This window comes from Hyaena hyaena, unplaced genomic scaffold (assembly GCF_003009895.1).
Source record: "Hyaena hyaena isolate Hyena2069 unplaced genomic scaffold, ASM300989v1 scaffold_340, whole genome shotgun sequence".
NCBI classification, from domain to species: domain Eukaryota; kingdom Metazoa; phylum Chordata; class Mammalia; order Carnivora; family Hyaenidae; genus Hyaena; species Hyaena hyaena.
Genome location: NW_024080972.1, coordinates 170,973 through 198,713, shown reverse-complemented (window position 1 = coordinate 198,713; position 27,741 = coordinate 170,973). Strand labels below are relative to the sequence as shown.

General features: G+C 35.4%; 1 protein-coding gene across 1 annotated transcript; it reads left to right on the top strand.

Moving 5' to 3' along the window:
- The first annotated feature begins 13 nt into the window (after positions 1 to 13).
- RASSF9 (Ras association domain family member 9) lies at positions 14 to 27,741 on the top strand. Its single transcript, XM_039249516.1, has 2 exons — positions 14 to 60; positions 26,404 to 27,741. Exons 1-2 carry the CDS (start codon positions 14 to 16, stop codon positions 27,662 to 27,664), a joined length of 1,308 nt encoding a protein of 435 aa, XP_039105447.1. The 3' UTR covers positions 27,665 to 27,741.

The following is a 27,741-nucleotide window of genomic DNA, read 5'->3' as shown; positions in this document are numbered from 1 at the left end:
TGCCTGGGGGACCATGGCTCCCTTTGGAAGAAATCTGCTGAAGACTCGGCATAAAAACAGGTAAAGTTCAGCGTGCGTGTACTGGGGGCTTCTGTGTGAAAGTAGGTGTTTTGTTACAATTATATTATGATGAAAACTGTTCTTGGGGGGGAAAGCTTTAGGGTATAAGGTTTTGTATTTATACTCAACTGGTGAGGATATTACTCCCGTAACGGGGATCTCGGTGGCCACCGCAGGGATCATTGAAAAAAAAATTTTTTTTTTCCTTTTGTTCCCCCTTTGGCCAGTCCTGGATCCACAGTTAGCATCACTAGAATCTCCCTTTGTGTTGCCTGGCATATTTGAGAGTAGTGGGGAGGCATGTTTCATTTTACTTCAGTCCGAATTTTAGCATATTGTAGGAAGGATTAAATTTTTGATGACGATAGAACTAGAATTTATTAGCCACTAATTAGGACGAAAAGCACAACTGTTGATACAATCAGGAAACAATGCTTTGGCTCCCCTTTAAGTGGGGATTCCTGAAACCTGGCAAGTTCCCAAAGTGAAAATACTTTGTAGAGGAGAAACTTTCTGTGAACTGAATCTTTCCCATATCGTTGATAACTTTAGGTGGTTGTAGGCACTAAAGGAGGATTCAGTCAGCTGTCCTCCTTAGTCTGCATTATTAGTTTTACTTTGGTTTGTTTCAGGTTGCTATTTCAAGCCTGCAATGCCAACAATGCAAGTGTATAAATAAATGTATTTCTCCCTTTCTTTTTCTCTGTCTCTGTCTCTCTCTCTCACACACATACAGATTTTTATTGAGCTAGTATGTGTATTTCAGCCCTATTAAGTATTTTATTAACACCTCAAATGGTACATTTTTATGCCCAAACACTGTAAGGATCATTGTAGACATGAGCTTTACCTTTTTAATATATTTATTTTGGAATAAGGGCTTTTCCATAACTCTTCTCTCCATCATGCCTGTTTGTACTTGTCATAATTTACTTAGGGTAAAGTTAAAAGCATACAATTACATGGTAGGAAATGGTACAATTATTTTAAAGTGTCTGCATGATAATATATAGTGATACAATTTTAAAGTAAACCTCCAGACTTTGAGCTTAAATCTCTGTTTTTAACTCATTCCAAATGTAACCATGATTTAGTTGATTAAGTTTGCTTGAGAAACTAAAACAATAAGAATCAGTATTAGAGAACTTTCTAAACCAGTTTTATTTGTGAATGATTTGGTTATGTATCATGGATATGGCATTTCTGGTAATTAGTGAAACTGTAGGTTACAATAAAGAAATATGTCTGAATATTTTTTAAAAATATATTAGTAGTGGTTATTAAAAATAAGTTTGTATTTTCATGCTGTCAGTGCATTAAAAAATATTCCAGAAGGCTTCTTTTGCCAACAGAAAAGTCTTCCTGCTTTTTAAATGATTATTCAGTAGCACTGTTTTTGAAGTATGTTTGTTTAACTGCCATCAAAATATATAAAAAAAATCACTTGGTGGAAAGTTTGTGGTTTTATAAAACAGGTTATGTTTTTGGAATGCTGATCTTTCTGAATACTAACTACCTGTGTGGTTCAGGGTTGTTGTATGTGTGTCTTTTGTTTTTGATTTTGATCACTATTAATTCTAGAATTCTGTCGTTGGTAAGCTGAATAACAGTTCAATATAACCTTGTGTGCACCCCTAAGAGTTTCCCCAAGGAAGTACATGTCCACTTTCGGTATCTCAATTTTGCCACTGTACCATCTACCACTAAATCGACTTTCATTCAGGGAGGTGTGTATACAAACTGTTTTTAATATGACATTTTCTGTACAAAAGTATGAAGAAATGGAAAGAAAGAACAATACAAAAAGGGAAGTTTAGGGGCGCCTGGGTGGCTTAGTCGGTTAAGCGTCTGACTTTCGCTTGGGTCATGATCTCGCGGTTGGTGGGTTCGAGCCCCGCGTCGGGCTCTGTGCTGACTGTCAGCTCAGAGCCTGGAGCCTGTTTCATTCTGTGACTCCCTCTCTCTCTGACCCTCCCCTGCTCATGCTGTCTCTCTCTCTCTCTCTTCTAGAAATAAATAAAAAACATTAAAAAAAAAAACCAAAAAGAGAAGTTTAATAGTATTTCAAGTTTCTCTGAGAAAATGGAATCGTGTTCCCAAAGGTGATGCTTTATTGTGAACGTGTTTTGATGAAAGTGGTAATAGTAAGGATATATGTAAGTTGCTCTAATAATTGACTGCTTCCTGTTATGAATGTGTATTTTTCCAATCTTTAAGAGAAATTTAAGCCACAGCAGTGGTCAGAGAGATAAAAATATTGGTATCTCAAACTAAGCAGTACATAAGCCATGTGGTGTATTGAAATAAAATAAATGTATTTTTATTTTTTTCAGTGTCCAATATTGCTATAGATGAGGTATTTTTGTTCTGCTTTTTTTTTAACCTTCTCAAAGGTAAAAAACTACAGATGAAACTTAGTTACATGATTAAGTCTATCATTTTGTTTACTGCATTCCATGATGATTTAAATAATCTTACTTGGACATATAGAAACTAAATATCTTTCCTTAAAACAAGTGATTCATCCTTTGGTAGTAAATGTGATTGATGATAGAACATTCATCTGATAAGGTATTCCTCAAATATATAGTATAAAATTCCTTGTAGACGGCAAAGGAAGAATTTGCACATTTGGATACCTGCTGATAAATAATTTGTACAAGTGAAAGAACTACTTGAACGTAACTGCATCTTTGTCAGCAGGAAAAAAATACAGATTATTAGAAGGAATATGAGGAATTTGAGATCATAAAGTTTTGACAAAAATTTTTATTGTACTTTTCTGGATCTATTCTCTTTTGGTCTTTTCAAAGTATGAGGCATAAAACCTTTTAGAAAATAAAAACTGTAAAGCTTAGAGAGGGCAGTGTCATATCTAATTACCATTGCGTGTTATGCGTAGGACAGTGCCTGGCATATTATGGACCTGTAATACAGTTATGAATATAATTTTATAAATTACATTAGAAAACATAGTTACTATTTTATTCTCTGTTCACCATTTAAGGTCAACAGATATTGTAGAAAAATTAATACTTTATAAAGGATAAAATCTAAAATCCAAATAAATAGACAAATAATTTTATGGATTTGGATACCGAGTTAACCCTACCCCACCAGATAATCTTTTCTAAATTTTAAGAAGCATTTTAAATTTCAAAAATGGGGCAACAGTCTTTTGGGAATCTGAGAATAATGCATGATCACAAATGATTGTATTTTGGCACATGAACTTTGTATGCTTTTAATTTGTAACTTTCATGTAAATAAACAGAATGGAGCCAATCTAAAATCTTGATGTTTATAATCAGAATTAACATTTAAAAAATTCCTAATTGTAGTAAAAATGCCACAGATGCTTCATCAGAAGGGAGAACTAAGTTTTGCAGTTAGGATAAAAGTTGGTGGCAAGATGGATGTGTTTTCTGAAATTAGAAGTATGGATATTTGTGAATTCGGCAGAATGGAAAGTTATCATGTACTATATTGTCTAATCTAAAATAAATACTTAAAATGTTCCTGAAATTGGATTAAGAAATACCAGATATTTGAGTATGTGCCTCTTTTTAGTTCCCAGGAGTTTCTGAAAGAGATTTCCCCTGATGATACCTGGTAACTTAAGTAGTTATTAGTTGGCAGCACACAGCCCATTAGGAACAATGACTGGAATGCTTTATCCCTGGCAAAAATATACCGAAAGTAGAGAAGGCAGTGAAATTGAGCTCTAGTTAAATCTTGAATTGTTGCTCAAGCAACTATCACCCAACTTAAAATCACTATGTAAGATCTTGTATATGTACTGTATCAATTCATGAAACATGTCAAGGTGAAACACTCGTCAATGGACTTTTTGAAAAAAGATGTTCAAAATTATAGCTGGTTACTCTCCACAATAGCTAAAACATGGAAAGGGCCTAAGTGTCCATCAACAGACGAATGGATCAAGAAGACGTGGTTTATCTATACCATGGAATACTACATGGCAATGAGAAACAATGAAATCTGGCCATGTGTAGCAACATGGATGGACCTTGAGGGTGTTACTCTGAGCGAAATAAGTCAGGCAGAGAAGGACAAATATCATATGTTTGCACGTATAGGAGGATTAGGAGGAACTTAACTGAGGAACAAGGGGGAGAAGAAGGGGGAAATGGTGGGGGAAGGGAGAGAGGCAAACCATGAGAGACTCTTGAATGCTGACAAAAACTGAGGACGGATGGATGTGGGGGGGAGGGAGGATGGGCATGGAGGAGGGCACTTGTGGGGATGAGCACTGAGTGTTATGTGGAAACTAATTTGACAATAAACTATTTGTAAAAAAAAAATAATAAATAAAAAAAACCAAAATTATAGCTGGTTAATAATTTGATTTATAGAACATCTATATTAGCATGACTATATAACAAAGTTTTGCTGTTATATGATTGGTATGCAGTTCCAAGATATCTGATAAAAGCTCTAAAAATTCACAAAAGCATGGCTCTCTTCTTTTCATTTTAGTTCTGAAAATAGAATAAAGTTGAGTAGGGGCATATATTTACCTTTTCTGGGTATATGCGGATACAGTCCTTGATAGGGAATCCCTTTGTCTGTAACATATTGGTTTTCTAAAACAAAGCAATATGTTATTTGTACCATTCAACATGCTTCTGTTTTCTAATGTTCTTTAATGTGTATTTGCTTAGGAGTTTTTAAAGACATATTTTTGGCAAAAGACACACAACACCTATACCATTTCCTTTTTTTTTTTTTAATAGGTTGTGATTGTCATTCCTGTGTAACCTGTTATAATTCTACACCTTCTAGAGAAAATTTGCATATTTGTTTATTATCATTTAAGAAAAAATACTATTGTGAATGGTCACCCAAGGGCAAAGTAATTACTTCTTGCAGATAGAATAGAACCTTAGGTACACGTTCAGCATTGGCAGTGATAAGCAACATATTTCAGGAATAAGAATGATCAATGGGTATTAAATATGCTGACAAAAAAGGAAAATTATCCTAAATGGTTTATATCTGTAGGCTAGAATGTCCTCTGTTTTTATAAAGTGACTTAAGAGATCTATAAAAAATTCTTGTTGAGTATACTCAGTAAGAGCTGGGACCTTATCTGTCTTGTTCCTTTCTAGATAATCAGTGAATTAGTTCTCAAGTATCTGTTGATTGAATAAATGAATTCAACATACACTCTTCAAATACTGCTGGTCCCCATACAGTACTTGGATCAGAGTACATCGGTACATTTGCATGAAAAGGGTGTATAGGTAGCTTAAAGAATGAATCCTTAAATTCACGGATGCCCTCTGATTATCCCTGCTCCTAGACTCAGCTCCTCTCTTTCAGATGGTGAAGGACCCTATTTGACAGATAGAGTTTACCGGGCTTCTGATAGAAAGCAAACCAAGAAGCAAGGAAACTCATTCTTCTCAAGAGAGGCTCTTATTTCCCTTCATGTTCCTTGAGTACAGCCATGTACGTATATGGGTAAGGTTTGGCAGATGATGGTGAGTGTCTATAACAAATGTGTGGAGCATTGCCTCCTCTTTTGGAGATAATAGGGAACTATGATTAGGAAATATTTGTTTTCTTATATGACAGGAGGATTTATTCTCTTTGTATAAGAAAATTATAGTTCATGAGACAAAGGGAAGATTCTAGAAATAGGCAGAGAATTAAGAATTCCAGCAGGGACACCTGGGTAGCCCAGTTGGTTAAACATCTGACACTTGATTTGGGCTTAGGTCATGATTTTCTGGTTTCATGAGATCAAGGCCTAGTCAGGCTCCGTGCTCCTAGAACCTGCTTGGGATTTTCTTTCCCTGAATCTCTGCCCCTATCCCTGCTTGTGCTCTCTCAATAGAAAGGAAGAGAGAAAAAAAAAGAAAAAAAGGAGAGAGGGGGAGGGAGGAAGGGAAGGAAGGAAAGAAGGAAGAGGGAGGGAGGGGGAGGGAGGGAGGGGGGAGAGAGGAAAGGAAGGAAGGAGGGAAGGAAGGATTCCAGTAGACATTAGGTTATATCTCCTATTTGCCATTACTAATTGTGTGCCCTGGGGCAAATATTTAATCTTTTTAATACAAGAACAACAATAAGGATAGCATGCAGAGGAAAATTCAAGTTTGACAATTGGAGGAGGATTGCTGTTTAAGAGAATACACTATTATGAATAGAGGTATTATCAAGATCATTCTGGGGAAGACAACTATGCAAATGAGGCAGCACTTATGTTTAAGTTTCATTAGCTTCAGGGTAAATCCACCTTTGCTAACACTTCTTGTAACACTCTCTGCCACTGTTCTGAATGATTTACATAATACTTAATATATTGCTGTGAAGAAGGTACTATTATTTTTCTTATTTTCCATTTGAGGCAATTAAGACACAGAGCAGTGCAACAATTAATAATTGGCAGAGACAGAAGTTGAATCCATGCACCTAACCATTTTTCTGTATGGCCTATTTAGGACTTAGTTTTCTCATCTCTAAAATAATGTTAATCCTAAACCATATAATGTGAGATTAAATCTGATTATATTTAAAAGGTAGAACAGTACTAGGATGGTAATAAAAACTCAATAAATATTCACTCCTTGTTTAGGCCTGTAGGATTGAAATGCCATGAACTGTATCTCTAAATTTTTAATATTTAAACATGGTATGATATTTTGGGCCTTGAAATCTCATCTCATTGGGCACCTAGGTGGCTCAGTCGGTTAAGCGTCCAACTTCGGCTCAGGTCATGATCTCACAGTTTGTGAGTTTGAGCCCTGTGTCGGGCTCTGTGCTCACAGCTAGCTCAGAGCCTGGAGCCTGTTTCAGATTCTGTGTCTCCCTCTCTCTCTGACCCTCCCCTGCTCACATTGTCTCTCTCAGAAAAAAAAAAAAAAGGAAAAAGAAATCTCAATTCAGGACTTCTGTATTACCACTGATGTCTTTTCCTCCGTAGATACAAGTAAGTATATTGTAAATTACTGAATATAATTAGAAATGAGTCTATCAAGGTTATACAAAACTATCTTTGAGGGGTGCCTGGGTAGCTCAGTTGATGACTCAGTCAGATGTTTGGTCTGACTCTTGATCTCAGGGTCCTGAGTTTGGGCTCCATGCTGGGCACGAAACCCACTTAAAAAAAAAAAAAAAAAGAAAACAAAACTATCTTTGGAGCTTGATGTAGTATTTGAATTCAGAAAGCTTTTAGGTTCAATCCTCACACTTCTTTTGAGCCAAATTGTGAGACCAGTAATGATTTTGCAATGTGTAACATATCGTAGGTTAAGGGATATGTTCTTATGTGTCTTTGAGAAGTTTTATTTTTATTTTTATTTTTATTTTTTTTTTATTTTTGAGACAGAGAGAGACAGACAGAGTGCAAGCAGAGGAGGGGCAGAGAGAGAGGGAGACACAGAATCTGAAACAGGCTGCAGGCTCTGAGCTGTCAGCACAGAGCCCAACGCGGGCTTGAACCCACTAACCAAGGGATCATGACCTGAGCTGACGTTGGACGCTTAACTGACTGAGCCACTCAGGCACCCCTGAGAAATATTAATAAAAAGACAGGTTACATAATTTAAATATTTTTGTCTTATCTTTGTCTAATAAAATGAGAGATTGAATTAGATTTTTGAAATCCCTTTAACTTCTAAGTGTCTATGATTCTAAAATATCCTCTGCAGAGTAGAATTTAATTCCTCTGTCTTGCTTGCTTACCTTTGCAAGATAACTTTTAAAAATAGAATTAAAAGGAGGATTTGTGTGTGTGTGTGTGTGTGTGTGTGTGTGTATAATTTTGATTTACCGAAAATGTCATGCATTGCCACATAACCTCTACCACGAAAGGTTGCGTTCTGGTGAAACTCAAAAGCGTTTACTTCCACTTATATAAAGATGGGATTACTTTACAAATTATACTAAGAATTATTGACTGTTTGCTATTTGCTATTCACAATCTTTAGTTTAATATAACAAATATATGAGTGTTATGGGTAGCTATCTTTTTATTTTAGTTCTTTTAAGACTGGTAAACGCTGCATTCAGTATTGCACCAGACATGCAAAGACACAACCTAGTTCCTAAGAGATTAAACTAATTGAGGGAACAGTACTGTAGTTAAATATCTCAAGCATGAACTTTCTTTTAAATCACTCTTCCATGGGAAACTGTCCTTGACAGGGTAGGTAAAATCACTGTCTTTATGATGCAATTAAGATGAGAGTATACTCTCTTACAGTGGAAGAAGGCTGTTCCTTTGTACATTAGGTGCTCAGTAAATGTTTTTGATTGCCTCTAAGTAGAAGTAAGTAAAAGAGGAGTACATGGAGGTAAAAAAAAAAATAAATAAATAAAGGAGCATTCTTATAATTAGGTAGCATTTATTAAACTCCCACAGTTAGGTGACAGGCTTGGACAAGAGTAGGGAACACAATGAGATGTATAAAAAGATGTAGGAGGGGGCTGAATCACACAATGGTAAGACTGACTAAGATAGGATAATCAACAGATAAGGATCGAGAAGCAGACAGAGAAATACGGTCACTTTGGCAAGAATCCATAATCTTGGTGGGCTTGGTAAAAATAAAATATTTTACAATTGAAGTGTACAGAAAACTTTTAAGGATATGTCTCTATAGCAGTATTAGATTTACAATCAATTATAGTTGACTGCTGTTCATTCTAAGAAATATATTAAATTGGTCAGTTTATCAGTTCATAAAACTGAGTTATTCTATTTTGTAGATATTTTAAGTTTTATCAATGAAGATAGTGGGTCCAACTTTACCAAGTGTTTTTTTAATTTTTATTTTTTCATTTATTTATTTTTGAGAGACAGAGCATGAACAGGGGAGGGGCAGAGAGAGAAGGAGACACAGAATCTGAAGCAGGCTCCAGGCTCTGAGGTAGCAGTCAGCACAGAGCCCAATGTGGGGCTCGAATCCACGAACCATGAGATCATGACCTGAGCCGAAGTCGGATGCTCAACTGACTGAGCCACCCAGGCGCCCCCAAACTTTAGCAAGTTTTTATGCTCACTAAATAGGGTATACATTTGACAGGAGTTTTGTGGCCAATGCTTCTTGATATACTGCACAGTGCATGCTTGTTCTCAGCCAATGACTAGGATGTTTTATAGCCATCTCAGATACTTTTAGTTGCTCTAATGTTCATTTACTCTGATCTTTTTCTTTCCCTTTACAATTCCCTGCAGTTATGGTTAGCTGAGGGTACTTAAGACCAAAGAGCAGAGCATTAGTTTGGGTAGGCTACAGGTTTTCATTATAGAGCCTGAGGATACATATCCTTAGATCTGCTCCTAAGGACCTTTCATTCGCCTAGAATACATGAAAGATGGTATTGAAAAGCCAGGGGTATTTCCATGGTGTAGGCATATAACTGCAGTCTCTTGGGAAGAAAAGAGTTGTATACAATTAGGAAAAGTACTTATGAGGCTATAGTGGATCTTTGGGATTCCATCCTTTTTAATAGTGTGGGAAGTTAGGCACTTTTTACCAGTGGATGTATTAGCCACTTTTACCACAATGTATTAGCCTTGGTTTCTTGACTGCCTGGTCTACTCGGGTAGTGAAAGTCAAAGAATTTCTTCCTAGAGCTATTATTAATATGCATGGGACTTAGACTAAGTTCCTTTTTTAAAAAAATGTTAATCATCCTTACTGGTTCTATCTTTAGTTAGGAGAACTTGACATGATTATAGTTTCCAGGATTAAGTGAAATGACAGCATGTGCTATATGATATTTTACACCGTCTGAGCATGCTACCAGACTGGGTATTATCTGCCTTAATTCTAATAACAAAACATTCATCACCTATCCCGCTTTGTCAGATTTGGCATCTACTTACATATATTTGCTTTGTGGTGACTCAAGATGATGGTTATTTGATAATTTTTTTTAATTCAGAAAAATTAAATTAACCACACATTTTGTGGGGCATGATAAAAGATTAAAGAAGAATCAGATATGGATCATACTTTTAAGGAATTTGCTGGTTAGTAGATACACAGGCATACATAAATTATTCAAGTACAAGTCAGTCATTTTGAAGTATTAATAAAATCCATATATTCAGTGATATATATTTATTTACCTTGTAATATGTGCCACATGTTATTTTAGATGCTAGGGACGCAGTAGTGAGAAAGATAGTCAAGATCTCAGCTCTCATTGAACTGAGGTGCAGTTATGGACAGGCAGACAATAAACAAACAATAAATAAACAAGACATTTCAGATAGTGATTATTGTTAAAAGAGTCACTGTGGAGGCAGAATTTTTTAAACTATTTTTTAAAATTTATTTAATTTGAGAGAGAGTGAGCAGGGGAAGGGCAGAGAGTGAGGGGGAGAGAGAGAATCCCAAGTAGGCTCCACAGTGTCAGTGCCGAGCCGGATGTGGGGCTTGATCCCACGAACTGCTAGATCAGGACCCAAGCAGAGACCAAGAGCTGGATGCTTAACTAAACGAGCCACCCAGACACCCCTGGAGGCAGAATTCAACACTGAGTGGATAGGGCAGTAGAAAATATTAGGATGAAAGTCAAAGAATCAATTATAACTATAATTTTGAGCCTGAGTAACTGGGAACATAGTTGTATCATCATAAAGAACAGAAAAAAATGGCAAAGGTAATTTTAGGAAGGGAAGAGCATCGGGATGAAGAGGGAAAAATTCAAGGTGTAATTTGTGTGTTTCCAAATATTCCACCTCCAAACACCTGGTGTTTGGACACAACGCACCTGAGATGGGACTGTGAAAGCAGCCTTTCATCCAGCCTACTCTGAAATCTCTTGATGTCTATATGGGACTGATTAATATGTAACATACTGCACCTGGAACAGGGCTCGAAAGGCAAAACATTGGTTTCCCAGTCAGGGCTTCAAGCTGACTAATCCTAGGTTAAACCCACTCAATCTCCATGAAGCATTTAGTGCCCATCCTTTTCGTGATCCTTTAATTATTACCTTGGTTGAAAGTACTTCCAAGCATGGCCATCACTTCTAAGAGATTATAAATTTCTTCTGTTTAAAGATTATATTATTTTGACCTTTACATCCCCTAGAGAATAATACATAGAATTATGTAGATATGGAGGTTCAAATAATGTCTTAGTATTTAGATAAATAAAATCTAGATTTTTGGTGCAGGTAAATCATCTAGGTCAGGAGTTGGCAAACATTTTATGTAAAGGCCACATAATCAGTATTTAGGTTTTGGGGCCATAATGTCACCATCCCAACTACTCAACTCTGTCAGTACAGTAGGAAAACCACCATAGGCAACACAAAATTAAATGGATATGAATATATTCCAATAAAAATTTATAAAAATAGGTGGTGGCACATTTGTAACTACCAGGCCCTACTTGACTGAAAATTTCTCTTTGTTTACTTCCCCAAAACCCACTTCTACCTTCTTGCTGCAATAAATAAATAAATAAATAAATAAATAAATAAAAGAAAAAAAACCATAACATTGACTATGTTAGGCACTTTGGCTTCAAAGATGAACAGTTCGGTCCAAGACCTAACTGGCAAACTAGAAAAAAGAAAGGTAGAAAATCCTATTACTGAACGCATCAAGAAGGGGCACCCATTTCCATCTGGGGTGGTGAGAATGGGGTTATTTTGAGAAGATAAGGGAATTTCCTAACAAAAGTGACATTTGAAGAAGAGTAAGAGCCTCAGGTGAGGAAATATGTTACAGAAAAGCTCAGAATGAAAAAAAACCATGGCAGATTGAGTCCAGTCTAGAAATCCATAGGGTGATATATATAGCAGCCCTTGAAACCATGAGAGATCAGTAAGAATCTAGGGGTAGCTAGTTCTGTGCATATTAATATGCATATCAAAAAGTGCTTGCCTATGATTTGGGGGGATCTAATCATGGAAGAAATCCTAGGAGAAGGCAAGAGAGAGAGAAAACAGGAGAAAGAGAGGGAGAGGCAGAGACAGAGAGGAGAGAGGGGAAGAGGGAAAAGAAGAGAGAGATTGAAAAAAGACTTGGAAACCATTTAAACTTTTTAATGAAGAAAGGTATACTGGTAGACTTACAGTTTAAAAAGGGCAGCCTGGCGATACTATGAAGCTCAAATGTGAAGTGGGCAAAAGTTTGTAATAAGACAATGTGTAATCACTTACTACAGTAATCTGTTGTGAAACCGAGAGTTGTCTGAATCATCGCAGTGGTGATAGACATAAATGTGCATATGTAAGACATTTGGAAGAATGAATAAAACATTTAGTGACTGATTGTTAAAGGGGGATGAGATAGAGAAAAGAATCTAGGAAGATCCTAGTTTTTAAGCTGGAGAGAAAGGGTGGTGGGATGGTGGTTATGTTCCTTTGGATTATATATATAAATATGAAGTAAGCATGCAAGAACAGACATTGGGAATATGGATATACAGCTCCAGGGCAAAATATTTAGATTTGGGGATATCAGCATACAATTGACTGATAACTTTATGAACAATATTATACTTACCCACAAAATGTGTACAGGGAGACAGGAAATGAGTCACAGGAACCTGGGAGATGTCATTTGTATTAGGTACTACCTACTGCATAATAAAACATCCTGGAAATTAGTGGCTGAAAGTGACTTATTATTTGTCGATTCTGTTTTTATTTTTGAAGATACATATTTTTTAATTTAAATTTTAGTAGTTAACATGTCATGCAATATTGGTTTCAAGAGTAGAACCCAGTGATTCATCACTAACATACAATACTCAGTACTCATCACAAATGCCTTTCTAATACCCATCACCCATCTAGCCCATCCCCACCGCACCGCTGTCAATCCAGAGTTTGTTCTCTATCATTAAGAGTCTCTTGTTGTTTCTTTCTGTCTCTTCTCTTTTCCCCCCCGTCTGGATTATTTTTTAATTTTATTTTTGTCATTTTTAAATTTTATTTATTTATTTATTTATTTATTTATTTATTTATCTTGATTCTGTGGGTAAACTGGGGGTGGTTCTTCTGCTGGTTTCACCTGGGCTTTCTCAATGAGCAGTGGGTTGGCCCAGGGCTGGGTTCAGATGAGACAACTCTAGGGCTGGGTCTCTCTCTCCTTATGGTCTTTCATCTCGGGCTTTTTCATCAAGCAGCAGTATCAGGACGGCATTCCAGGAGGAAGAAACCAGAAGCTCCAAGACTCCTTGAGGCCTGGATTCCAGCACTTGTGCACATGGTTTTTACCACATGCTACTGGCCACAGCAATTCCCAAGGTCCGTTCAGGGAGGAAGAAATAGATTCCATCTCTTGATGGAAGGAGCTGCGAAGACTCTGTGGCCACCCTTGCATGACACCTACATTTATTGAGTATGCAGAGGAAGAAAAGTCCGTGCAGGATCTGAGAAGAAGCTAGAAAGGTAAAGCAAGAAGCTTGGAGAGTAGAATCCAGAAATCAAGATATGGATTGCTGCAAGAAGGAGAAGGAAAGGTCACGGTGCATAATGTTACAAAGAGGTCAAGTCAGATCAGTTCCAGAAATGGCTGCTGGGTTTGACAGGAGATCGCCGATAAGTCTAAGGAGAAGTGTGTCTATTACGGTGGGTGAGGTAGAAGCCACTTTATGTTGGGCTGCTGTTACTGAAAAGTGAAGAACTAGAGAAAGTGACTGTGGATTGGTATTTGAGTTTGTGAACAAAAGTTAAGTGATCTGAGTATTTGGCCAAAGGAAGGTGGTTACAGCATGACAGAATAGTAGGAAGGGCCTGGGGAAAAGGTAGAAGATAAAAACGGTTTAAGAAGAGTTAAATTCTGAAGCAAAGTTCTAGAGAAAGTGGAGGCAGTGAAATTCAGAACATACTAAAAAGTTTAAGGTTTGGGAAAGGTAAATGGATTTAGGATGCTTTTGACATGGATAACCAGTGCTCTTATCAGCAATATTTTCAAGTATCTCTTTTTTTTTTTTTAAAGACAAAATGGCTTGAGAGGCCCTGGTATATACTTGTTTCTACAAATTTTAAAGTTTTTGTTGCCCTTTAGGTAATTTGTTGGCAACTAGTGTAAAGGAAGGGGTGATTATTTCAGATGAAGCTTCCATTTGGAAGCCACATTTTATTATCGTTTATTATAGGGTATGTTCAGAAAGTGGAAATCAGGGATAAAGGGGCTCATTTTGTGTTTTCAGCTATCCTACTGGATAATTCAAATTGTTACATATTTCTAGTGCCATGCCAACATATTTCAGAATACATATAGAGAGCAAAGAGTAGGTGGCTGCAGGCAGAAACAAGCTAAAAAATCACAATCATTAGGAAATATCTTCCACCAAGTAGGCAAAACCAATTATGGACTTCACTGCCCACAGGAAAACTCATGCTAAAAGTTGACAGTACCACAACTATTATTAAACTAAATATTCAAGCTAAGTAATGTCCCCTTAATAAATATGCTTTGTTGTTATAAAGTATTTCTCTGCAAAGTACCAATCAGCAAGGAAACTTTAGGTATTTGCCAGGCACAGTAACACTAAGAAGTAAGCATAAGAATTTCTAGTGAGATTAGAGATTTGCTCAGCATTTCATCTGGTAAATACTACATGTTAAATATTTACAGTTTGATTAAATCAATTTCCGGAATCCGAACCATGAGCCTAGTTTACTTAACCCCCAGTTGTCTACAATTCACATTCTTTACACATTCCTTTCCCTTTTCTCTGTTTATGGGAATTATGTATTATAGCTACCCTGCAATTATTTTTATATAGAGGGCTTTTCTTACCCTGAATGTTTGGCTTACTTCCTAGAAAATTAAACTAGCATTAGTAGAACATAAAACTAGTGATTTTTTTGTGAGTATGTGTGTGTTTGTGTGTATCCTTAATCTCTTGTGCCTCAGTTTTCTAATCTGTAGAATAGATTTGACAATACAACTCATCTGGTAGGGTTGTGATTAAAATTAACTGAGTTAGTATATATTAAGCCTTAAAACAATGCCTGGCAGGGACTAAGCATTCAACAAAGTGAGCTGTTATCCAGTGTGTCCTCTCACACACACACCCACATCTCCCCAGTCACTCTACTATTTCTTAAGTACCTGTCCTTCAATTACCAAGTCTACACATAATCATGGGAGGTCACTATTTGAAAGGGTCTTCGTGGTGCACCTAGATGGCTCTGTGGGTTAAGCATCTGACTCTTGATCACAGCTCAGTTCTTGATCCCAGGGTTGTGAGTTGAAGTCCCCTGTTGGGCTCCACACTGGGTGCCTACTTTAAAAAAAAAAAAAAAGTGTGGGATCTACTTTACAGTTGAAATCTAAAATTTTATTATTTTTAAGTAAACTCTAGTCCCAAAGTGGGGCTTACACTCACGACCTCAAGATCAAATCTCTTGCCTCAGATTAAATCTCTTGAGCCTCTTTTATTTAGTCAGACTTTCTACAAAGAGTTATAGAAGTGGAGAATAAATTGAAAACATTGAAGTCAGTTACTGTTTTTATTATTATTTATTAAATATGACCTAAGTGTTATTGTTTGCTTTTTAGGTTTTGGAATTCTATAGCATATGTGTTCAGAGTGTATCTCATGATTTTCAATAATGTTTATGATGATCTTGAATTTTTAAAATCTCTTTTTCTAAGCATATCTCTTCTCCTTCTGAGCTATATGACAAATTCTTGAACATAAGGATCATCTTATCTTCCATATCATTTTATCCTCAGCATTTATTCACATTTGCTAAAACTACAGTTTCATTAACAAATGCATGTTGCAGCAAGTTATAAAAACTCATACACCATAATTCAGAATGGACACCTTATATGGAGGATAGCTAACTTGGAATGGATTCAATTAATTTCCAGAAAACTTTTTTTAATACTTTTTTTTTTTTTTTTTGAGAGAGAGAGTGAGAGAGAGAGAGAGTTTGTGCTCAGGAGCTGGTGGGGGACCAGAAGAGGGACACAAGAATAGGGAGAATCTTAAGCAGGTTCCACACCCAGCATTGAGCCATCACCTGAGCCAAAATCAGGAGTGGCTTTTATAAAAAGCCACCCAAGCAACCTTTTTTAAAAAATATTTAAGCCTTTATCTTTACCCAGTTTTGTTTCTAGATTTGTTTGTGTTTGGGTCATTCCTTTACTCTTATTACAAAGCTGCCCAATCATATACAAAATATAAATTTTCTGTAACATAATAGTGATGAAACTAAGGAACTTATTAGCTAAACTAATTAGAGTTGTACTGTGATAATTTTGATTATTGGGAAAAGACACTATTAAATTTGAAAATATGATATTTTAGTTTGAAAATAACCTGTGACATATAATTTATACATTCAGCAACCAAACTGATTATTTATGGCATCTTCAGATTTTAAATTTTATAATTGGTATGGAGTTAACTTTGTAAACTCAAAGATTAGTTTTTAATCTTTGGTATGGAAATTAATTTGTAAACCTGCTTTTTATCATCATCCATTTTTATTCTTCGATGAATTACATGCTTTAATTCAAAGAAATGTGAATTCCTACAAAGTATTATCAGACTTGAGCCTGAGATAAATATACTGAAATCAAATTTCTTTTCTTATTATTGTTTTGTAGCTCTCATTCTTATTCATCATTTCTGAAACTTGCATTTTTGGGTTATTCTAAGTATTATTTACTGATGTGTTTTTAATATGAGTGCCACAGACAGTGAGATCCATGTTGAAGGGTTAGATAGACTGGACATCATACCCTGTGAGAGTTATAATTTATTTTGGTAAGATGTTTTACGAAAGAACTGCCTAAGAATGGTTTTTGTAACTTTATAGTCATCCATTGTATCTATAAAAAATCTATTTGGTATTAAAATCTGCTTTCTCTTGGATCAGAATCTCCTTGCAGGAACTAATTTTTTTTTTTTTTTTGGTCTGTATTTGTATTTCATTTATCAGAATACAGGACACGAAAATGAATGGCATGTGTATTCATACAGTATCAGTTCCAGTTGTGTTCTTTGCTATGGCATTGAATGGCAGTGATATCAGGATAAAATTAGCTTCTCTATCTTTTGAGGATTAGAAATGTGTTTTGACGGGCACCCTCCTACGCTGTTGGTGGGAATGTAAACTGGTACAGCCCCTCTGGAAAACAGTGTGGAGTTTCCTCAGGAAACTAAAAATAGAACTCCCCTATGACCCAGCAATAGCACTGCTAGGAATTTACCCAAGGGATACAGAAATGCTGATGCATAGGGGCACATGTACCCCAATGTTCATAGCAGCACTCTCCACAATAGCTAAAACATGGAATGAGCCTAAGTGTCCATCAACAGACGAATGGATCAAGAAGATGTGGTTTATCTATACCATGGAATACTACATGGCAATGAGAAACAATGAAATCTGGCCATGTGTAGCAACATGGATGGACCTTGAGGGTGTTATGCTGAGCGAAATAAGTCAGGCAGAGAAGGACAAATATCATATGTTTGCACGTATAGGAGGATTAGGAGGAACTTGATGGAGGAACAAGGGGGAGAAGAAGGGGGGAAATGGTGGGGGAAAGGGAGAGAGGCAGACCATGAGAGACTCTTGAATGCTGACAAAAACTGAGGACTGATGGATGTGGGGGGGAGGGGAGATGGGCATGGAGGAGGGCACTTGTGGGGATGAGCACTGGGTGTTATGTGGAAACTAATTTGACAATAAACTATTTGTAAAAAAATAAAATAAAATAAAAATAAAAAAATTAAAAAAAAGATGTGTTTTGAGGTTTAAGAAATAATTTAAAGGGAATATTATAATGTTTGATTTGTATTCAGCAATCAGCACAAATAACCAGATATTTGTTTATTTACTTATTGATTTATTTTAATTTTTAAAGAAATATTTGTGTATTTTTGAGAGAGAGAGAGTACACAGGCTCACCCACTGAGCCACCCAGGTGCCTCATGTCCTAATAAGTTTTAGATGTCAAATTTCAATTAAATTTTAATGTCTATAGATGTTACTCTTTGATTTATTCTCCTATGCCCCAACTTCAATGCCCTTTTCCTCTGGACAACTGAATAAAGATGGACATAGTTTGGAGCACCTGGATGGCTAAGTTTTGTTAAGTGTTTGACTGTAGGTTTCAGCTCAGGTCATGATCTCACAGTTGATGAGATTGAGCCCTGCATCAGGCTTTGTGCTGACAGCACAGAGTCTGCGTGGGACTCACTCTATCCATGTCTCTCTGCTCCTCCCTGGCGCTCTCTCTCTCTCTCTCTCTCTTAAAATAAATAAATAAACTTAAAAAAAAAAGATGGCCAAAGTTTATCCATTTATCTTCATTTTTCTCTGCTTTCACAGTGATTTTTTTTCAGTAAATATCTATTTTCTAAGATCTTCAATTTGGCATTACTATATCTTAGTAAATACTTTTTTTTTTAATCTTAAAACTTCCTGATTGTAGACAGTTAATTTATTCTCTGATGCTTTGTGAATAATTACTCAATGGAAGTATGTTGAAGAAATATTTTAGTTTGTGAATATTGGATTTGTAATTATAAGCCATTCTATATGATTGCTTTTGTGATATTAACATTAATTATCAATAGAGAAATATTTTTGGTTTCCTGATTGGCAATAGAGTGAATTCAGAAATCCAGTATTTAATTTTAATTATTATTTCAGAGTGAATATGGAAAATTACCTGCAAGTGAAGTTAATACATGCTGTTGAATAATTTTACTTAGCATAGAATCTTAATTTTTTGATGATGTCCCAAAAAAACCCAAACACTGAATAATAAAATCATTGCAGAATAACATATACATTTTCGTGTAGTGCAACTCATTGGCACAATTTTAATCAAAATCAGAGTTATAAAATGAGAGAAAGATTAAAAGCATTCTTGGCTCATCTGTGACCTTAAGATTATATTAATGATGTTTTTAAATGTCTTTTCTTAGCCAAACAGTTAGTTATAATGGAGGTACACATGCAAAAAAAAAAAAAAAAAAAAAAAAAAAAGATTAACAAGTTGAACCAGGTGAAACAATATTGTGAGACAGGTTGGAAAGTATTTCTAACACAGTACTGTATTTGTAAAACAACTACTATAGCAAGGTCAATAAGATTGCTGAATAAGCATACTAAAAACACTATGCCCCTTTCTGCATTAAAAAATAATAATAGTAATTTTGTTATTAGTTTAATGACCTATATTTACCCAGTACATTTTTCACAATTCTCAAAGCTCTTTACTCATTCTCTTATTTGGTATTTGCAGCAACCTTGTGAAAAATGTGAGTCAGATATTGCAGTATTCCAGTGAAGGGTACAGAGGATTAGAAAAAAATGATTTCTCAGAATTCAGAATGACTTAATGATACCTAAGATGATATCATAAACTTAAAATTTCAGGTCCATTTGTTCCCACTACACTTTTTTGCACAGCTTCACAAATAAATGTTATCAGTGTTTCAGGGGGGGAAATAATTTGAAGTGTATGATAAAAATGAATATGGTAACATTATAAATGTTATTTTCTTCTGTATAAATAATTTTCAAACTATTTTAAAATAAATTAACCAGAGGTGGATTAAGTGAGAAAACAAAATATTTTCATGAGAACCTTGGGGTATATGCAATATTATCACATTTAATAAAGTATTAAAATACATAATTAAAGTATGTGAGTGATGAATGTCATGTATACTACATATAGACATAGTGTAATATATATTTAGAATATGTAGTAAAATCTGTTGAATATTTCAATTTAGTTTTAATTCAGTTTCCAATGAGTAAAACATAGTAAGAGATGATTGTGTGAAACACAGATACTTAGATATTTAGATATTAATAGCATTTTCCTCTATTTCTCATTAATCATTCTTGAACTAGACAAAGTAGTTCAAGTCAAAACACAATATAATCTTACTCAATGTTTCAAATATATTTCATTGTAAAATTCCTTCATTTTTATTGATCTTTGTGTTTGTAATTGGAAGCAAAATTTGAGATTCGCTACTTTATGTAAGGCATTTAATTTTTTTTTATTCATTGTCTTTGCTTCCGTAAAGTGGATACCATAAAGTAAATAACCTTGATACATGTGACAATATGGTAACTGATTTACATCTTCCTGATTATGTAATTTATTCAGAAAATTTCATTGAAAGATATTAGGAATGTTTAGTAACGCACTTTGAAGTTTATTTATATTGTTTTAGTAATCTCTACACCCAACTTGGGAGTCAAACTCATGATCCCCCAAGATCAAGAGTCAAGAGTTGCATGCCAGGTCCCCCACTAAGTACTGTACTTTGAAGCCATGACCTGACCAAATTCTGGTACTTAAAATTTCATATCTTCTTATAGTTTGTATGAGTGAACATTTATCAAATTAACTGAAAATTCCAAATTTAGGTTGGTGTCAATTAAATGTGAGCATAGTAGTTATTTTATTCTTAATGTACAATTTTTGAGTAGATGTTTTTATTTTACAATGTAATCTAAAAGTTATAAATTTTAAATCCTGTAACCCAAGCAAACCCCAATTTATAACCATTTGAATTATATGAGTAATAAACACTTGCAAACAGTTATGGTATTTTTGTATAACCTCTTATCTGGATGTCCACCTGTTGGTTACTCCCTCCCAGACTAAAGAAAATCATCCTGCAGCCTCCATCCATGTTCACCTTTCCATCTGCCATCAATCCCTTGTCATACCTCCTTTCATATTATTGACTTAGATACATATGACTCTCTCAATATTTGTTTTTATCCTAGATAAAAATGAAATTGTCAAATGAAAGAATGATAGATTTGAAGGAAGGCAAATTCATATTTTTAATTTATATTTATATTTTTTATATTTATAATAAGGCCAGGAGTTTGAGTGTACAAGGTATAAAATGAATTTTATATAAAAAATGCATCATGCTTTAAGCAATTAATTTAAAAATAATTTTTAAAACATAAGCAGTTCATTAATTGGGGAATATTTGTAAGTAGATAGTTGTGACTATTATAATTTATTTTCAGGGATTAGTTGTAAGTTAATAGCAAAAGCCAGAGTTGGAAAGAACACTTACCTTCTAGCTTTGTGACTTAGGACAAGTTACTTAACTTCTCTTTGTGTCAGTTACCTCTTCTGTAAGACTGGGATGATATTACTATCTACAGTACACTTGAGTTCTTAAAAATCAAGAATGTTACAAGTCAAGAAATGCCTAAAATAAAAGTAACTTTGTTGGATTAAAAATACCAAATATTAACAAATGCATTTCCAACATACAGGAAAAAATTAATTTGCCTTTAGGTAATTTTGAGTGATCAAGGGTAAAGTACAGAGATATGAGAAGAAAGAAGAAAAAGAAAAAATATATTATTAATCAGATTGATAATGTGGCTATTTATAAGTGAAACTAAAGCCCTACGATAAAAATAGAAAATAGAAGTGAATTGATGAGATAAGGTATTTATAAATGAACGCTCTATGACTTTTCACTTTTTGTGTAGTTGTAGTTTACTCTCTGAGAAGCTTCAAGTCCAGTAAATGTTTACCCCTTGTCCCCAATAAACATATACAAGAGCAAAACATAGCAGAAACCAAATAAACAACACTCTTAGGCATGCTACGTGTGTGTGTGTGTGTGTGTGTGTGTGTGTGTGTTGCATTAAAATTGGAGATATGTCTCAACTACTAGATGTGAGTCACTAGGTTAAGAACTGTTTGTGACATTATACTGCATAACAAACCCGTTTTTCTAGTCTAAGTTTGTATTTTTAACCCTTTGTCGCATATGTATTTGCAGATGTCATTACTTATACTAGATGGTGAAATCACATAAGTTGGGAAGGGAATATTTTATTAGTTCTAGTCCTAGTGTTAAATTCTTTATATCACATGACTAGGTCTGTTGAGTGTGTGACCAAATGTAAACAATTACTTCTACAAGGTAGTGATTATTTAAGACTCCTAAATTGGTGTAATTTTAATATTTAATTTATAAATATTTTGGCAAGTTTCGCTGGCCTGATGCTGGGTGCCATCAGTCTAGCCTTTGGAAACTGCTGATGCAATAAGAAACTTAGAACTAGAACTGACCCTATTGTATTCCTTTTCTGACCCTACCATTGTTTCCCACAATAAGCCAGGAATATTGCCTTTGAAATTATATATTTCCACGACTGTGTTAACCATAGAGGAGATGCTCAACAAATATTTATCAAATAAATGGATAGAAACTTACTTGGAGCTATACTATAAAATAATACAGTACTTTTAAATACTTCAGGCCTGCTAAAAAAAGTAGAATTTAAACATGGTGAATCTTCTCCTAGGTATGGAAGGTTTATTACCAAAACGTTCAATCAAAAGGCAGAAAATTTTTGAATATTATCAAGTTTGAATAATGGTTTTAAAAATTCCTCAAAATATTTAAAGATAACTGACTCTAAATATTTAGAGATAACTGATGGGGTGGCCCAGTCAGTTAAGTGTCTTACTCTTGATATCAGCTCAGGTCATGATCTCATGGTCATGATATTGAGCACAGATGGCCTGCCTGAGATTCTCTCTCTTTCTCTCTCTCTCTGCCCATACCCTGCTTGTATGTTTTCTCTCTCTCAAAATAAATATTAAACAGCAAAAAGCAAGGTTTGGAACCAGTCACACTGTGAGGTTATCACGAAGGCACTCATTTTCTCATATATGGAAATAATGTGGAATTAATAATGTGGAAATAACAGGACCTTTTTTGATTGTGCATAATGACCATTAGGGTTACGTTATCTACATGAGCTGAACGTTAGCAAACATCTATGGTAGGACACAATAGATAAACACTTGATCCTTTCACAAGAGAAAATATCCCAATTTGAGTAGGAGGTGTGGACGTGTTGGGGAATTGTCACATACATCATCATTCTTATTCTCAGTAGGGTACCAAAGGATTTCCTGATCTCTGCTTCCTAGTCCTCTTCACAGCTGTAGTGTAGGGCTGAAGAATTTATAGGTCATGTGTCATCTTTTCTTAGAGACTCGGAACTCATGTTTCCCAACCAAAATTTGGAACTGAGCATGGGGACTATTCTAAGGCAACAGTAAGGGCATATATATACATGAGAGTTTTGTCAGCCAACAGAGGTGCCCAGACCTGTCAGAAATCCTTTAGTACTGCATCAGAGTAGAAAATAAGCTTAATAAGGAAAAGGTACAGAAGGTAACATGGTCTTACATACTTTTCTCCATAGCTGGCCATTGGGAAAAGCCCTCCCTTGATCAACTGAGTGTTGCAATGGCACATTGGAGTGCCATTGCTATCAAAAGCAAATTTATATAATAAAGCTCTTAAAAATAGTTTAGTTTATGATTTTTTCCAATTTAATCCACATATCTAAATCACCAAACTAAAGGTGCCTGACTGGCTCAGTCAGTAAAGTGTGCAGCTCTTGATCTCAAGGTTGTAGGTTTGATCCTACATGATGTCGGGTGTAGAGATTACTTTAAAAAATAAAAATTTTACAAAGAAAACCATCAAACCAATTAACTTGTTTTTATAATATAAAGGTTAGAACTGCACTCTAGAGCTTGTTTTCTTCCTCGGGTTTAATCCTCAGTGCACTAGTAACTGACTAGGCAAGTCATTAAAACCCTCCCTGCTCTAGTTTCCTTATCTGTAAAATGGTGACAATATTATTACCTACCCTACAGATTTGTAAGGATTAAATGACTCGATATATGCAAAGAGTTTAGAACAACTTTATTTATTAAATGTTTTCTGACTGATGGTTATAATCTTTACTGCTACTTATTGTGAGTAGGATTGTTTTTAGAGTTTAACTATGAACACTAAAATATAAAATAAAGATGTCCTACTGTGTTAGTGTTAATGTAATAGCTATTGGCATTATCTTATAAGGTTGATAATTACAACAATTGCTCAGTGTTGTTATTTTTACCATTATCTATAAAAAGTACGTGTTGAAATAATTATAATTTAACATCTACTAAGTGCATGGGGTGTGGCTTACTTCTTTTCAAATAATGCAATTTAGTAAGTGAACTTCTAACTTCATAAGTAAAAAAAGCGTTTGTTAATTTTGGGTATTTTATATACATGATCAAAATAGATGATGTAATGATTAAAGTAGAGGTAATTTGTGCAGTACAGCCATGACCCAAATAGTAGTTAGTATCCAGTTACTTGGAGTACTTATTTGTTTTTGCTTAGAATGGATTTGTGGGCTGTTTGTCTGCTAATTGAAATATGAAAATAATTCTGCTATTCTAAATCCTACCTACTTTTTTGCTCCTTCAAATTATGAAACGAGTTGTAAATATTATCAAATATCATGTTATTCAGTGCTGGGTCATTAAATGTGAAATATTTTATAAGAGAACAATCACAGCCTGGTATGATTTTTTGAATAATCATTTCTAAAATGTGGGTATAGTTGGATATTTAAATTGTATCAGGAACTCTTTGTTATTTGGTGCCGCTGATTTGTTCTTCCATCTTAGGACCTCAGGAGAGCCAATAAGCAAGGTTTAATGATAAGTCATTTAAAAAAAAGATAATAATATAGGATTAGTCATTATTGGTACTAAGACATAAACACTGTAAATTCTAAGTGTTTCAAAGATTCTAGAAGTCGGAAAATTTCTTCCATATATGCTTCTTGGAGTCCTATGCTTTCAGGGTGCTACATAAAGAAAGCAACATAACTTTCACAACAAGCCAATTCTATTCAAAAATCTTGTCTCCATAAATCATATTGGATTATAATTCGCTTCATATCATTTTTTTCCTTAACTTTCTTTCAAAGAGATATAATTAAACACACAGTCGATTTGATTTACACTCATGATGCAAATGTCTCTATTAGGTATAGCCTACAAACCATGGAACTTCCTTATTTCTTTTACTGTGTGTGTTTTTTTTTCTTCAGAAAACTGTTTTTTCCCCCATCCCTCTGTGCTACAAAGGAAATTATTATCAAGTCTTTACTTGCATATATGTCCCAACCCTGACTGCTTCCTAATACCTCTGCAGCTGAAACCCTGTCTGGGCAATTCTTCTCTTTTTTCTATGTCTGCACTAGGCTTTCAACTAAGCCTCCTTTCCTCTGCTTTTGCTCTTTTTTCAATTTATTATAGCCCATTCCATAAACAATCCAGATATACTTAAAGCATACATTCGATCATATCCCTCCTACGCTTAAAATTTTCCCATGGCTTCTCACGAAAACTGGAACGAAACCCAAATGCCTCATACTGGGTATGCCTTTCTGCTAGATCCCATCATCTATCGCTTGACCTTTCCTTCCCTCCAGCAACAACTCCTGACTCCAGTACCCTCAGCCTCCAACTACCTTCCTGTTCTTCTAATTCCTAGAATATATCTTGTGACCTTTGCACTTCTGTTTACTCTAGAATTCTTCCTTTAGGTCTCTGATTGCCTTCTCAAAATGTATGCCCCTGTTCAAGTGTCATCTTCTTAGAGAAGTCTCTCCCAAATACTCTGAATAAAATGGACTTCTCTTTCTTCTAGATTCTCTATCTTCTTCACCCTGTTTAATTTTCTTTCTAGTGTTTATCACTACCTGCTATTATAATAATTACACATTTATACCTGTGTTCTCTTCTCCTTTGTATACTGCTTTAGTATCTCCAGACATGCCTGGCATATAGTTGGCATATAATAAACATTGGTTGAATGAAAAAAAATGACTATTTTCAATAATGGACTTTTAAAAAATTTATTTATTTTTGAAAGAGAAAGAAGAGAGAGAGAGTAGGGGAGGGGCAGAGAGTTGGAGAGAGCAGGCTCCGCATTGTCAGAGCAGAGCCCAACATGGGGCTCAAACCCATGAACGGTGGGATCATGACTTAAATCGATATCAAAAGTCAGATGCTTAACTGAATGAGCCACTCAGGTGCTTCAATAATGGGCTGTTTTTAACTCTATGATTCTCAATATCATCCCACCATTCCTTCCTATGCTATGTTTCCATGGCCTTTAGTCCTAAGGCCCCAGAAAAAATTGTCATATTTTATCTCCGCTTATTCATCTCCACTTTGATTATTGTTTTAACTCTAGCAGTTCTAACTGTAGTTATATTATATCTGACTTCTATAGATAAAATAGCGTCAGTTGTCTTTGATGACAGTTTCCTCTTTTCAGAGCCCACTAAGAAATAAAAGGAAATTAAGATATTTTCCTCGATTTGTTTTTTTTTTTTTTCTTGCAGTAAAACTTCTGATTCTTGTGTAGTCTCAGCCTCAAATGCATCTCTCATTAAGGATAACATCTAAAAAGGGTATTAAAGTTAAACCATCTTTCTGAGTTTACACAGGTGATGACAGAAATATAATGTACTTTGTTTTTCTTTCAGATCTCCCACTAAAGACATGGATTCAGAAGAGAAGGAAATTGTGGTTTGGGTTTGCCAAGAAGAGAAGATTGTCTGTGGGCTAACTAAACGCACCACCTCTGCTGATGTCATCCAGGCTTTGCTTGAGGAACATGAGGCTTCATTTGGAGAGAAACGATTTCTGCTGGGGAAGCCCAGTGATTACTGCATCATAGAAAAGTGGAGAGGCTCAGAACGGGCTCTTCCTCCCCTAACTAGAATCCTGAAGCTTTGGAAAGCTTGGGGAGATGAGCAGCCCAATATGCAATTTGTTTTGGTTAAAGCAGATGCTTTCCTTCCAGTTCCATTGTGGCGGACAGCAGAAGCCAAATTAGTGCAAAACACCGAGAAAGTGTGGGAACTCAGTCCAGCAAATTACATGAAGACATTACCACCAGATAAACAAAAGAGAATAGTCAGAAAAACTTTCCGGAAACTGGCTAAAATTAAGCAGGACATGGTGTCCCATGATCGAGACAGTATGGAGACATTAGTTCATCTGATTATTTCCCAGGACCATACCATTCATCAGCAGGTCAAGAGAATGAAAGAGCTGGATCTGGAAATTGAAAAGTGTGAAGCGAAGTTCCATCTCGATAGGGTGGAAAATGACGGAGAAAATTATGTCCAAGATGCATATTTAATGCCCAGTTTCAGTGAAGCCAAGCAAAAGCTGGACTTGCATTCTGATGAAAACCAGATTCTAGACGACCTGACCGAAAGTGATGGAATTATACATCTGGAAGAGCAATTATCATATTACAGAATGCTCATTGATAGGCTTTCTGCTGAAATAGAAAAAGAGGTAAAAAGTGTTTGCACGGAGATAAATGAAGATGCAGAAGGGGCAGCCGCAAGTGAACTTGAAAGCTCTAATTTAGAAAATGTTAAGTGTGATTTGGAGAAAAGCATGAAAGCCGGTTTGACAATTCACTCTCACTTGAGTGGCATCCAGAAAGAGATTAAATACACTGACTCATTGCTTCAGATGAAAGCAAAAGAATATGAATTCCTGGCCAAAGAATTCAGTTCACTTCATCTTAGCAACAAAGATGGATGCCAGCTGAAGGAAAACAGAGGGAAGGAATCCGAGGTCCCCAACAGCAGTGGGGAAGTTCCTTCCTTTACTCCAAGAGTACTTAACTTGTATACAAATGACACGGACTCAGACACTGGTATCAGCTCGAACCATAGTCAGGACTCGGAAACAACTGTAGGAGACGTGCTGCTACTGTCGACATAATTTGAATGGCTTTCTGACCTGCTTCAATGTCGTTCATGGTTGCTTAATAGAGAACCTTATTTTAAACACACGTTCTG

Excerpts from the sequence above, each read along its gene's own strand:
- RASSF9 (XM_039249516.1), top strand. The coding sequence starts at position 14 with ATGGCTCCCTTTGGAAGAAATCTGCTGAAGACTCGGCATAAAAACAG. Across the intron at positions 61-26,403 it reads AAGACTCGGCATAAAAACAG|ATCTCCCACTAAAGACATGG; the intron begins GTAAAGTTCAGC and ends TTTTTCTTTCAG.